The sequence below is a fragment of the Triticum dicoccoides genome, chromosome 7A (genome assembly GCF_002162155.2).
Source record: "Triticum dicoccoides isolate Atlit2015 ecotype Zavitan chromosome 7A, WEW_v2.0, whole genome shotgun sequence".
NCBI lineage: Eukaryota > Viridiplantae > Streptophyta > Magnoliopsida > Poales > Poaceae > Triticum > Triticum dicoccoides.
In genome coordinates, this window is record NC_041392.1 from 139,734,820 (window position 1) to 139,745,857 (window position 11,038).

General features: G+C 45.1%; 1 protein-coding gene across 1 annotated transcript in view; it reads left to right on the forward strand.

Moving 5' to 3' along the window:
• The first annotated feature begins 9,939 nt into the window (after positions 1 to 9,939).
• The window catches only part of LOC119331008 (26.2 kDa heat shock protein, mitochondrial-like), a 2,078-nt gene continuing 979 nt past the window's right edge, over positions 9,940 to 11,038 (forward strand). Inside the window, exons 1-2 of the mRNA XM_037604164.1 lie at positions 9,940 to 10,153; positions 10,274 to 10,471. Coding sequence (XP_037460061.1) covers positions 9,940 to 10,153; positions 10,274 to 10,471 — 412 coding nt within the window. The remainder of the gene's footprint in view (positions 10,154 to 10,273; positions 10,472 to 11,038) is intronic.

Below are 11,038 nucleotides of genomic sequence, written 5' to 3' on the forward strand. Positions count from 1 at the left end.
GATGAAGACTCTCGTCGTTACTACGTGTCTTTCCTAGATGATCAGTAGTGGTGCCCAGTTGGGGCGATCGGGGACTTTGTCGCATTTGGGGGTTGATCTTTATTTTGGTTCCGTAGTCGGACCATGAGTGTATTGGATGAATGTAATGACTCATTTATGTATTTGTGTGACATGGCGAGTGTAAGCCAACTATGTATCCTTTCCTCTTTATTTATTTACATGGGATGTTGTGAAGATCACCTCACTTGCGACATTGCTCTCAATGCGGTTATGCCTCTAAGTCGTGCTTCGACACGTGGGAGATATAGCCGCATCGAGGGCGTTACAAGTTGGTAATCAAAGCCTTCCCCGACCTTAGGAGCCCCCTGCTTGATCGAATCGCTGGCGTTGTTGAGTCTAGAAAAATGTTTTGAGTCATTTAGGAATTATATATCAGAGAGTTAGGAATTCTTTTTACTCCTCAGGCCCTTCGTCGCTCTGCTGAGGCATCCTGACGTAGAGTTTTGACTCTTCTCTTCTCAAATTTCACTAATTTTTTATGATCACGTGGGTATCTTGGAATTGTTCCGATGGTTTTGTGACAAGAACATTGTTCTTGGTGCCTCCTGACATTTAGGGGTTGTGGCAGTGTCCCTGGGAGTTGAGCTCTAAGGTGTTGTCGTCACAATTTTATCGTTGAGATTCTGGAATACCTGTGTTTTGCCGACATCGAAAATCTCTTTTATGCAGTTGTTGGTTAGATAACCTCGACGCCACGCAGTACTGGGGTGGGAGTTCGGGAGTATTGCCATAACTTGTATAACGGATGCTTTTCGAAGGTTGAGGTAAATGTTTTCCGAAGGTTTCTTGGTTATGTGTTGAAGGATGGATACAGTTGGATGTAGGATTTGCTAGCTTTGGGTGAGATATTATGCTTCCCCTGTATCCCCAACACCTGATTGCATAACCGGAAAGGTTCAGGAGTTTCATAGGTGGGAATTCTTGTAGCTCTAGTTCTTCTTCCGCGGATATTTGGTTTGGGATTGGGTAATCCTCACCAAGTATTTGTTCTTGTCCGTACCTTGTTGTTTTATTCTTCTACCACTATCTAAGTGGCTTCTCAATTTATGGAAATGTGACCATTTCAACTGGAATTCATTCGTTCATTTTGTTTGGATGTGAAGACTTTATGTTGCAATTTCAATCCGTTTGATTCAGCTTGAATATTTGTCTGTCAAGATGCTAACGGATGTCACCCTCTTTAGGATGGCTCCTGCTAAGGGTCAGAATCAGAATCAGGATCCGCCACCACCACCTCCACCTCCGGAGGCATGGAGAGCTGTGATGGCCGCTACCAATGCAAACACGCAGCTGATCATGCAAATTCTGCAAGAGCGCAACCAAGGCCATGGCAACAATCAGAATCAGTTTGCTACACTCAACCAGTTCCTCGCTAACCAGTCTAAGACCTTCAGCAACTGTGTCAAGGCCTCAGACGCTGATGATTGGCTCGTGGATATATGCAAGCATTTCGAGTGCAGTAACGTCAGGCTTGAGGACTTTGTCATTTTGCCTCCTTCCAACTCAAAGACCAAGCTGCAGAATGGTTTCAGCAGTACAAAGATTCCATAGGAGGCCGTGCGATTACCTGGGATGAATTCCGTCAAGACTTCAAAGCTCATCACATTCCTCAGAGTGTTGTTGAAAGCAAGCGTGAGGAATTCGGCAACCTGAAGCAAGGCAGCTTGTCTGTTTACCAGTATAACATCATGTTCCAGAAGCTCGCTCATTTCGCCAAGTAGGACGTCCCTGACGAGAAGAGCATGATTTATCAGTTCAGGGGTGGCCTCAGAGAATAGCTTCAACTTGCTCTCGTGCTTTTCGAGCCTCAGAAGTACGATGAGTTTTACAACATGGCACTGAAACAAGAGGCTGCTCAACTCAAGTGCGATGCTTCCAAGAAGCGAGTCAGAGATGCGACTCCTTCTTCCTCAACTCAAGTGGCTAAGCAGCAAAAGTATTGGCTGCCTCCTCCTCCTCCGTTCTGTCAGGCTTATCAGCAGAAGAGCAAAGGTGGAAATGGATCTTCCCACCCACCCAACCCAGGCTTTTAGAAAAAGACTTCGTCTCAAGCTCCAAGATCAAGTGCTCCGTATCACCGTCCGCTCTCGGAGGTCACGTGCAACAAGTGCCAACAGAAGGGTCACTATGCCAACAAATGCTCCAATCAGAGGCGTCTTCCTCCTCCTCCTGTGAGATCCGCTAGCAATGCAGTGGTCAAGCATAACCCCAAGCACGCCAAGGTCAACTTGTTGAACGCAGCTCAGGCAGAGGACTTGCCAGATGTGATTATGGGTAACCTTCATGTTAACGATGTTCCTGCAAAAGTTCTTTTTGACGCTGGTGCATCGCTTTCTTTTATTTCAAGACCATTTGTTGCCAAGCATGAATTTGTGACCGAAAGGATTCCTTTCCCATTGAAGATTGTGTCCCCGGGCAAGAAAATGACATCTAACAATTGCGTCCCGGATGTTACTATCATGTTGGGCGACTATAAGTTTCTATCCTCTCAAGTGGTCCTTGGTAACTCGGATATTGATCTTATTCTTGGAATGGATTGGCTTTCTAAGCACAAGGCTCAGCTTGATTGTGCTGCCAGGTAGATTCAATGGACTCATTCGTCTAAGGATGTAATTGTCTTTGCCGCAATGGATGATACCATTCGACTGTTTTCTCTCAATGAGAAGGGTGAGCTGGATGCCATCTCTCAAATTCCGGTCGTTTGCGAATATCAAGACGTCTTTACAGAAGAGCTTCCAGGAATGCCTCCGCACCGGCCAGTTGAATTCGTCATCGATCTTGAGCCTGGCACGGAACCTGTTTGCAAATGTCCTTACAAGCTTGGACTCGAAGAGTTGAAGGAGCTGAAGAAGCAACTCGATATTCAAGAGCGAATGGGTCTCATCCGACCTAGTTCTTCTCCATGGGGTTGTGGTGTCCTTTTTGTGAAGAAGAAGGATGGAACAGACCGACTCTGTGTCGACTACCGTCCATTGAACAAGAAGACCATAAAGAACAACTACCCACTTACCAACATCAATGATCTGTTTGAACAACTCAAAGGTGCTCAAGTATTCTCCAAGCTTGATATCCGTATGGGCTATCATCAGATTCGCATTCGTGAGCAAGATATCCCTAAGACAGCATTCAGAACAAGCTATGGTTCATATGAATACACTGTCATGTCTTTCGGCCTCGTCAACGCTCCTCCAACATTCTCTCGCATGATGAATTTCATCTTCAACGCCTACACAAATGACTTCGTCTTGGTCTACCTCGATGACATTTTGGTTTTTTCCAAGAACAAGGAACATCATGCCAAGCACTTGCGTTTGGTGCTGGATAAGCTCAGAGAACATCAGTTCTATGCCAAGTTTTCAAAGTGTGAGTTTTGGCTCGATGAGGTTCTCTACCTTGGACAAATCATCTCTGCCAAGGGCATAGCGGTTAATCCTGAGAAGGTGTCTGCAATTGTGAATTGGGAACCACCTCAGAATGTGAAGCAACTCCGCACCTTCCTTGGTCTCGCAAGCTATTGTCAAAGGTTTGTTGAGAACTTTTCAAAGATCGCGAAGCCTCTTTCCAACCTTCTCCAGAAGCACGTCAAGTACGTTTGGTCTCCTGAATGTGACATCGCTTTCAACACCCTGAAAGAGAAGTTAATCACTGCTCCAGTTCTGACTCCTCCTGATGAATCCAAACCATTTGAGGTCTTCTGTGATGCTTCCCTTCAAGGTCTTGGTGCAGTGTTGATGCAAGAGAAGAAAGTTGTGGCCTATATCTCTCGCCAGTTGAAGCCCAATGAAAAGAACTACCCCACTCATGACCTCGAGTTGGTGGCAGTTGTGCATGCTCTTTTAACTTGGAGACATCTCTTATTGGGAAGAAAAGTGGACATCTTCACTGATCATAAGAGTCTCAAGTACATCTTCACTCAGCCTAATCTCATCCTCGCCGCGCCTTCCTCTCCATCCTCACTGGCGCCTGGAGCCGCAAGATCCGGCGACTTCGGCGTTGAACCTCGGATTGCGTGCACCGGCCGATCCAGATCTGAGGGTTGACCTAATTTTGACCTAATCCCCGTAATTTTTGCACATCTTCATCGCATCATAACTTCATCCCCGTGGCTCCGATTCGTGCGTGTAGCATATCAAAATGTTCGTCTCGACGAGTACATCATTTCATCTCATTGCATCATTTTCATTTGAGCTCATCCTGATGCTCGAAATGCTGTTGGAAGACGGCTATGTGATGATAGTTTCAGATCTGTTTCAGCAAATGGCCTTTTGTCATTTTTGCCATGATTAATGTGTGCATGATATGATCCTGAGCTCTACATGTGTTTTGTAGAATGCCATGTTATCTTTACAGGGGTGTATGCCATGTATGTTTGGGATCTTTGTGGTGACTAGCACAAGCATGCAAAGTAGCTTACTCAATGATGCTGATTTCAGGGACTTAGAATTTCACTAAGTCCTTGCCCTGTCCTTATTTTTATGCCATATGTTCATGTTGTTTTCCTAGTGATCCGTGCCTCTTTTGAGCATGATCAGTAAGGATGTTTTGTAGATAATGTCGTGCTCTATCCATCCATGTCTTTGTTTGCAATTATCGACCACCCTAGCTTGAGTCAATCGAGCTCTACTTTTGCTATAAAATGTTCCTGGCAGATTGTTAACATGTTTTGCAATTTTGCCAAGCTTGTTGTTGTTGATCCGTGCATGCTATGTTGTTGTTCTTGCCATGTTTAGCTTCTATGCCATGTCTATTTGCTGGGTGTATGCTTAGTTTGTCATGCAATGCCTCGTAGTGAGTGCATCGAGCTCATAAACAAGCCTACTTGTTAACTGTTTTGCCATGCTCCAGTTTTTCACCAAGTCTGAATCTATTTATGTTTTTGCTATGTTCACATGCTTAGAATTGTATTTTCTGATCCCTTTTGGCTCATGGTCACTAAGGGACTTTTGTTATATGCTTTGAGTAGCTTCATTCCATGCCTTGCTTTGCCATGATATGTTCCTGTAGCATGTAGTTATCATGCTCTAAACATTCCTGACATGTTGTTATTTTCACTAAGTCTGAAACCTGTTATATTTTGCACTTTTGCCATGCTTGTTTGAACCTGTTAATGAGTGAATTAGCCGTAGCTCAGTGTTCATCTTTTGTCAAGCATCATGAGTGGATCCCTGCCCTGTATTTTGTTGCTATGTTTGGGTGCTGTAGCATATTTATCTTGATGCATTTAGATGGCTACTTGCTGTTTATCGCAGACCGGTGCCATATTTGTTTTGCTTGCCATTTCCAAACCGTGCATCCGATTCCGGTGATCTTTATATCAATTTCAACCGAAATCAACTCCTCTTTCCAGCGACACTCTTGGATTTCCAAGTTGAGGCAAGGTTCAATTATTCCTTTCCAAATCATGCATATGCATTACATATCGCATCCCGCATATCATACCATGTTTGCATCATGTTGCTTGAGCATTGCACGTGGTTGATTGTGTTCCTTTTGCTGGTTGTTCTTGCTTGGGTAGACCCGGGAGACGAGTACATGAACAAGGAGCCAGTTGAGTTCGCTTACAAGGATCAAGGCAACTCTGAGAACTTTGCAGGCAAGATGACCATACCCTCGAAATCACTTCTATCTTTGCTTGCTAGATGCTCGCTCTTTTGCTATGCCTATGCTACGATACCTACCACTTGCTTATCATGCCTCCCATATTGCCATGTCAAACCTCTAACCCACCATGTCCTAGCAAACCGTTGTTTGGCTATGTTACCATTTTGCTCAGCCCCTCTTATAGCGTTGCTAGTTGCAGGTGAAGATTGGAGATCGTTCCTTGTTGGAACATGTTTATTGTTGGGATATCATAATATTATCTTGTTTATCTTAATGCACCTATATACTTGGTAAAGGGTGGAAGGCTCGGCCTTATGCCTGGTGTTTTGTTCCATTCTTGCCGCCCTAGTTTCCGTCATATCGGTGTTATGTTCCTGGATTTTGCATTCCTTACACGGTTGGGTTATAATGGGAACCCCTTGACAGTTCGCCTTGAATAAAACTCCTCCAGCAATGCCCAACCTTGGTTTTACCATTCGCCACCTAGCCTCTTTTTCCCTTGGGTTTCCGGAGCCCGAGGGCCATCTTTATTAAACCTCCCTGGGCCAGTGCTCCTCTGAGTGTTGGTCCGACCGAGTAGACTGTGGGGCCACCTCGGGGCAACTTGAGGGTTGGTTTTACTCGTAGGATGTCTCATCTGAGTGTGCCCTGAGAACGAGATATGTGCAGCTCCTATCGGGATTTGTCGGCACATTCGGGCGGTGTTGCTGGACTTGTTTTACCATTGTCGAGGATGTCTTGTAACCGAGATGCCGAGTCTGATCGGATTGTCTTGGGAGAAGGAATATCCTTCGTTGACCGTGAGAGCTTGTCATGGGCTAAGTTGGGACTCCCCTGTAGGGATTTGAACTTTCGAAAGCCGTGCCCGCGGTTATGGGCAGATGGGAATTTGTTAATGTCCGGTTCTAGATAACCTGAAACTTAACTTAATTAAAATGCATCAACCGTGGGTGTAACCGTGATGGTCTCTTCTCGGCGCAGTCCGGGAAGTGAACACGGTGTTGGAGTAATGCTTGACGTAGGTTGTTCTAGGGTCACTTCTTGATCATAGTTGTTCGACCGTGTCTTTGCCTTCTCTTCTCGCTCTCTTTTGCGTATGTTAGCCACCATATATGCTAGTCGCTTGTTGCAGCTCCACATCATACCTTTACCTTACCTATAAGCTTAAATAGTCTTGATCGCGAGGGAGTGAGATTGCTGAGTCCCCGTGACTCACAGATTACTTCCAAACCAGATGCAAGGACCGATGATACCGCTCCAGATGATATGACCGAGCTCAAGTGGGAGTTTGATGAAGACTCTCGTCGTTACTACGTGTCTTTCCTAGATGATCAGTAGTGGTGCCCAGTTGGGGCGATCGGGGACTTTGTCGCATTTGGGGGTTGATCTTTATTTTGGTTCCGTAGTCGGACCCTGAGTGTATTGGATGAATGTAATGACTTATTTATATATTTGTGTGACGTGGCGAGTGTAAGCCAACTATGTATCCTTTCCCCTTTATTTATTTACATGGGATGTTGTGAAGATTACCTCACTTGCGACATTGCTTTCAATGCGGTTATGCCTCTAAGTCGTGCTTCGACACATGGGAGATATAGCCGCATCGAGGGCGTTACACCCCCTGTCTCCGCCTCTGCATGAACGCGCATGAGGTTGGACGTGGCTTGGGCTTGATGGAACAATGGTTTGATGAAAATCTTGAACCCCGCATGCTCAATAGGGTTTGCCCCAATGGCCTCATTACGGAGGTCCGGGAGGCTAACACCATCAATAAATCCTCCTGGTGGAAACAATGAATCGAGAACTGATTCCTAGGGATGTTCAGCCACACAAAAATCGCCTCGCCTGCCTTGGAGCATGAGATCGGTGGCCTTGCACCATACACATAAACCACACCGTGAGCCGAAGTCCATGCTCCATGTCCAATCCATCACTGGTGACTGGTGGAGGATATAGGTCTCACTCCGGCCTGTCAGTGAAGATTGCCATGTCCGCATGGGAGGGATCTTGGGCGCAACTGGGGAAGACAGCGCCATCGGTGCCTCCTGCCTAGGCTCCAACATAACCCTGCCCATGAGCTTGATCGACAGTGAGGCCGGAGCACCGCTAGACATCTTGGCTAACGTTGCCCAACGAATCTCCCCCTCAGGAACCAGGCTCCTAGATCTCTTGCGTTGGGACGAATCATGGCCGACGATGCCGCAACGGATGCACAAGGATAAAAGGTGCAATCCAACTCATTATGCCCCTCCCGAAAGCACTTGAAGTAGAGGCCAAAAAGTTCCGGTGTAACTTTCCCGACGCTCCTGGGAGGAAGCGGACCCCACCGAGCCAACCTCCTGCTAGTGTCGTAGCGCTCGACGCCCTAGGTGACGCAACACCTTCTAAGGATGAGCGGGAGGAGCTACGTGAATCTGAGAGGCCTAGACCCGAGACCACCTGCTGTTCACGTGAAAAGGTTGTAGAACCGACACCGGGCTGGTCGAACCAGAGGCCATGTGAGCCAAGGGGGGGTCGAAGGTAGACATACTACGTGTTTTCTTAAAAAGGGTACCACAATATCTGGTGGACGTCAAAACGGAAGGCACCCACGAGCGAACAATTCGTTCGCTGGGACGAGGATGATCAAGCAAACTATTTAGTAGCTATATACGGGTGTTTCCATGAGACCCCCAAGTTGGCTAGATAATTATGGTGCAGAAAGAAGGGTTGTGCCAAATATTTGATAATTTTAGAAAAATTGCCATCAACCAAAATTGAAATATGTTCTTATATAGAAAAAGGTATAGACAACATAATTTACAAAGTGCAACCAAAAAAATGCCATGGTAGCATACCAGAAAAATAGGTACATGGCAAAAAGGCCATAGTAAATTATAAAAAGAAACAATAACAAAAATCTGTGGTCCAAATTGCAGACAGAGAACATTCTGCATGGCAAATTTGCATATTAATTAAAAGAAAGACATACGCAGTGAACTTTCCATGCCTTATATTTTCATTTTCAAAAACACGTAGAAATCACACATAGGAAGTTGTCATGATCCAAAAAATAAATACTATTGCCATGCTCTCAACAATAAAATTTCCATGCTCTAAAATGATAAAATCGCTATCCTCTTAGTAATAAAACTGGCATGTGCGAAAATAGAAAATCAAATTCCAAAATTGCCATGAAAATAATCGATAAAAATTCTCAAAGCTTTGCCATGGTGTAGCATTACAAAAAAATAGACTAAAATTGCTATGTTTGGAAGTAAAAAATGTTATGAATTTGTCATGGGAACATGAGAATTTTTTTCTAAGTTTTTCGATGTGTACAAAACAAAATTGACATCTGAAGCATTACGAAAAGGTATTCAAATTTGCCACGTGGCAAGTTAGCTTTTCTAATATATAAATCTGCCAATTCATTTTTTTAAAACTGCCATGTACCAATTTTGTGTGTGCATATTTTCTCCCCCTTGTAAAAGTAAAAAATAAAATAAAAGGAGGATTTGGGATTCAATCACAGGTCTCCGGTGGGTGTCTTTGCTTGGTTAGGAGCGTTCGTGCAACTTTTATGTCCTGCTTACGAGTTTCAAATCTGATGTGGCAGGGCTTCTTGTGTTAAGATCCGTGCATGTGATCAGGTGTCCTCAGGTGGCATGGTAGAATGTTCGCTGGATTTGGATTTGTTACAAATCAGACGTTCCCGATATTATTTTCAAAAAAGAGAGGATAACCTTGGCTTTTGTGAGTCATTATACAAAGGTGGATTGTGTAGCCTCAACACGGTTTTATAGTACGATTACTTCATATTTATTATTTTCGTATGGTTATTTAGGTGCCTTGTATAAGCTGAACATACATAGTTTAGCAAATCAAACAGTGTTATTAGGTTGACATTGTATTAGCATAAGCAATTGAGCTGTCTATTGTTTCCATCCGAGTCCACCAAACAGTACGAATTCTTTGCAAAAGTAGTCCAACTTTGAAAAGCAAATCAGTCGTGCTCGACGTAGCTGAGCAGATCAAAAGTTAGCACCACCCATGTCGCCCTAATCGTATATCAAGCAGCACGAATCGCAAAGTTGTGGCCTCCAGATCTTTCTGGAAGGCTCGATAGCCCAACCGATCTGTCCAGAACCTTCTAAACCCGTTTCCCCATCCCCTCCCCATTTCCCGCTCTTCCTTTACAAAACCACCTCCATTTCGCACCCCGTCTCGCTCAGCCACAAGAATCCAAAATCACAGAAGAAGAGAGAGAGAGGGAAAGAAGAGAGAGAGAGAGAGACCATGGTCTCCGCCGTCGTTTGCAAGGGCGAGGGTGCCGCGCCGGCCAGCCTCCTCAAGTCCGGTGCTCCCGTGGCCTTCCGCTCGGTCGACTCCCCCGCCGTCACCGCCGCCCGCCGCCCGTACAACACCAAGGCCAAGGAGGTCAGCCGCTACGACGACGACGACGACGACTACAGCGCCCGCGACCTCGTCACCCCCAGCTTCTTCTCGCAGGGTATGCTTCCGTTCCCTACCCGTGGCGCGCCGTTTCTTTGCCTTCGTGCTGAAGTCTCAACACCGTGAGTCAAATCAGCCCTGTGATCTGCTTTTGGTGTCCTTGGTGTTGATTTTGCAGACGTGCTCGACTCGCTCGGCGCGCCGACCAGCATGGCCCGTCTGCTGTCTTTGATGGAGGACGTCGCATCTCAGACCGGCGGCCTCTCCTCCACTGCTGGTGCTGGGGCGTCGCAGCTCAGACGCTGGGTGGCCAAGGAGGACGACGACGCGGTGTACCTCAAGGTGCCGATGCCAGGGCTGACCAAGGACCACGTCAGTGGCGGAGCCAGGATTGAAGAAAGCCCCGGGCCTAAAAACAATTTGGCCGCAAGGGGAAATCTTAATGTCGATAAGGCATTTTAACTACCTCAAAAAATACCCCATACAAAATATGGTTCAATTGCACAATTTTTTTAGAATATAAACTCAATGCTTAACGATACAACAAAATAGATAAAAATATGACAAAAACTATAAAGAATAGTATGTGATAAAAAAGAGTACCAAATCAATGGTTTACTTCATCAATGCCTCATATAATCTCATCAACGGTGGAAGAAGAGCCAACACCTTCAAGACATCAAAATCAATTTTTCATAAGAGGGGGTATAAACATCAAGTGATACAAATATAAAACCTTATCACTTCGATGAGGTAAATGCACTTTGCGAGACCTATATGATTGAAAGTGATATACAATATGTATTGAAATTGGCAATTACATCAATTTGAGTTCAGTAATACCCTAGATATATGACTGGATACACACACACACATTATTTCAATTAAAGTTCAGTTCAAAGCAAATTATACATTAATACAAGTAGAACATGGTATAAATGGA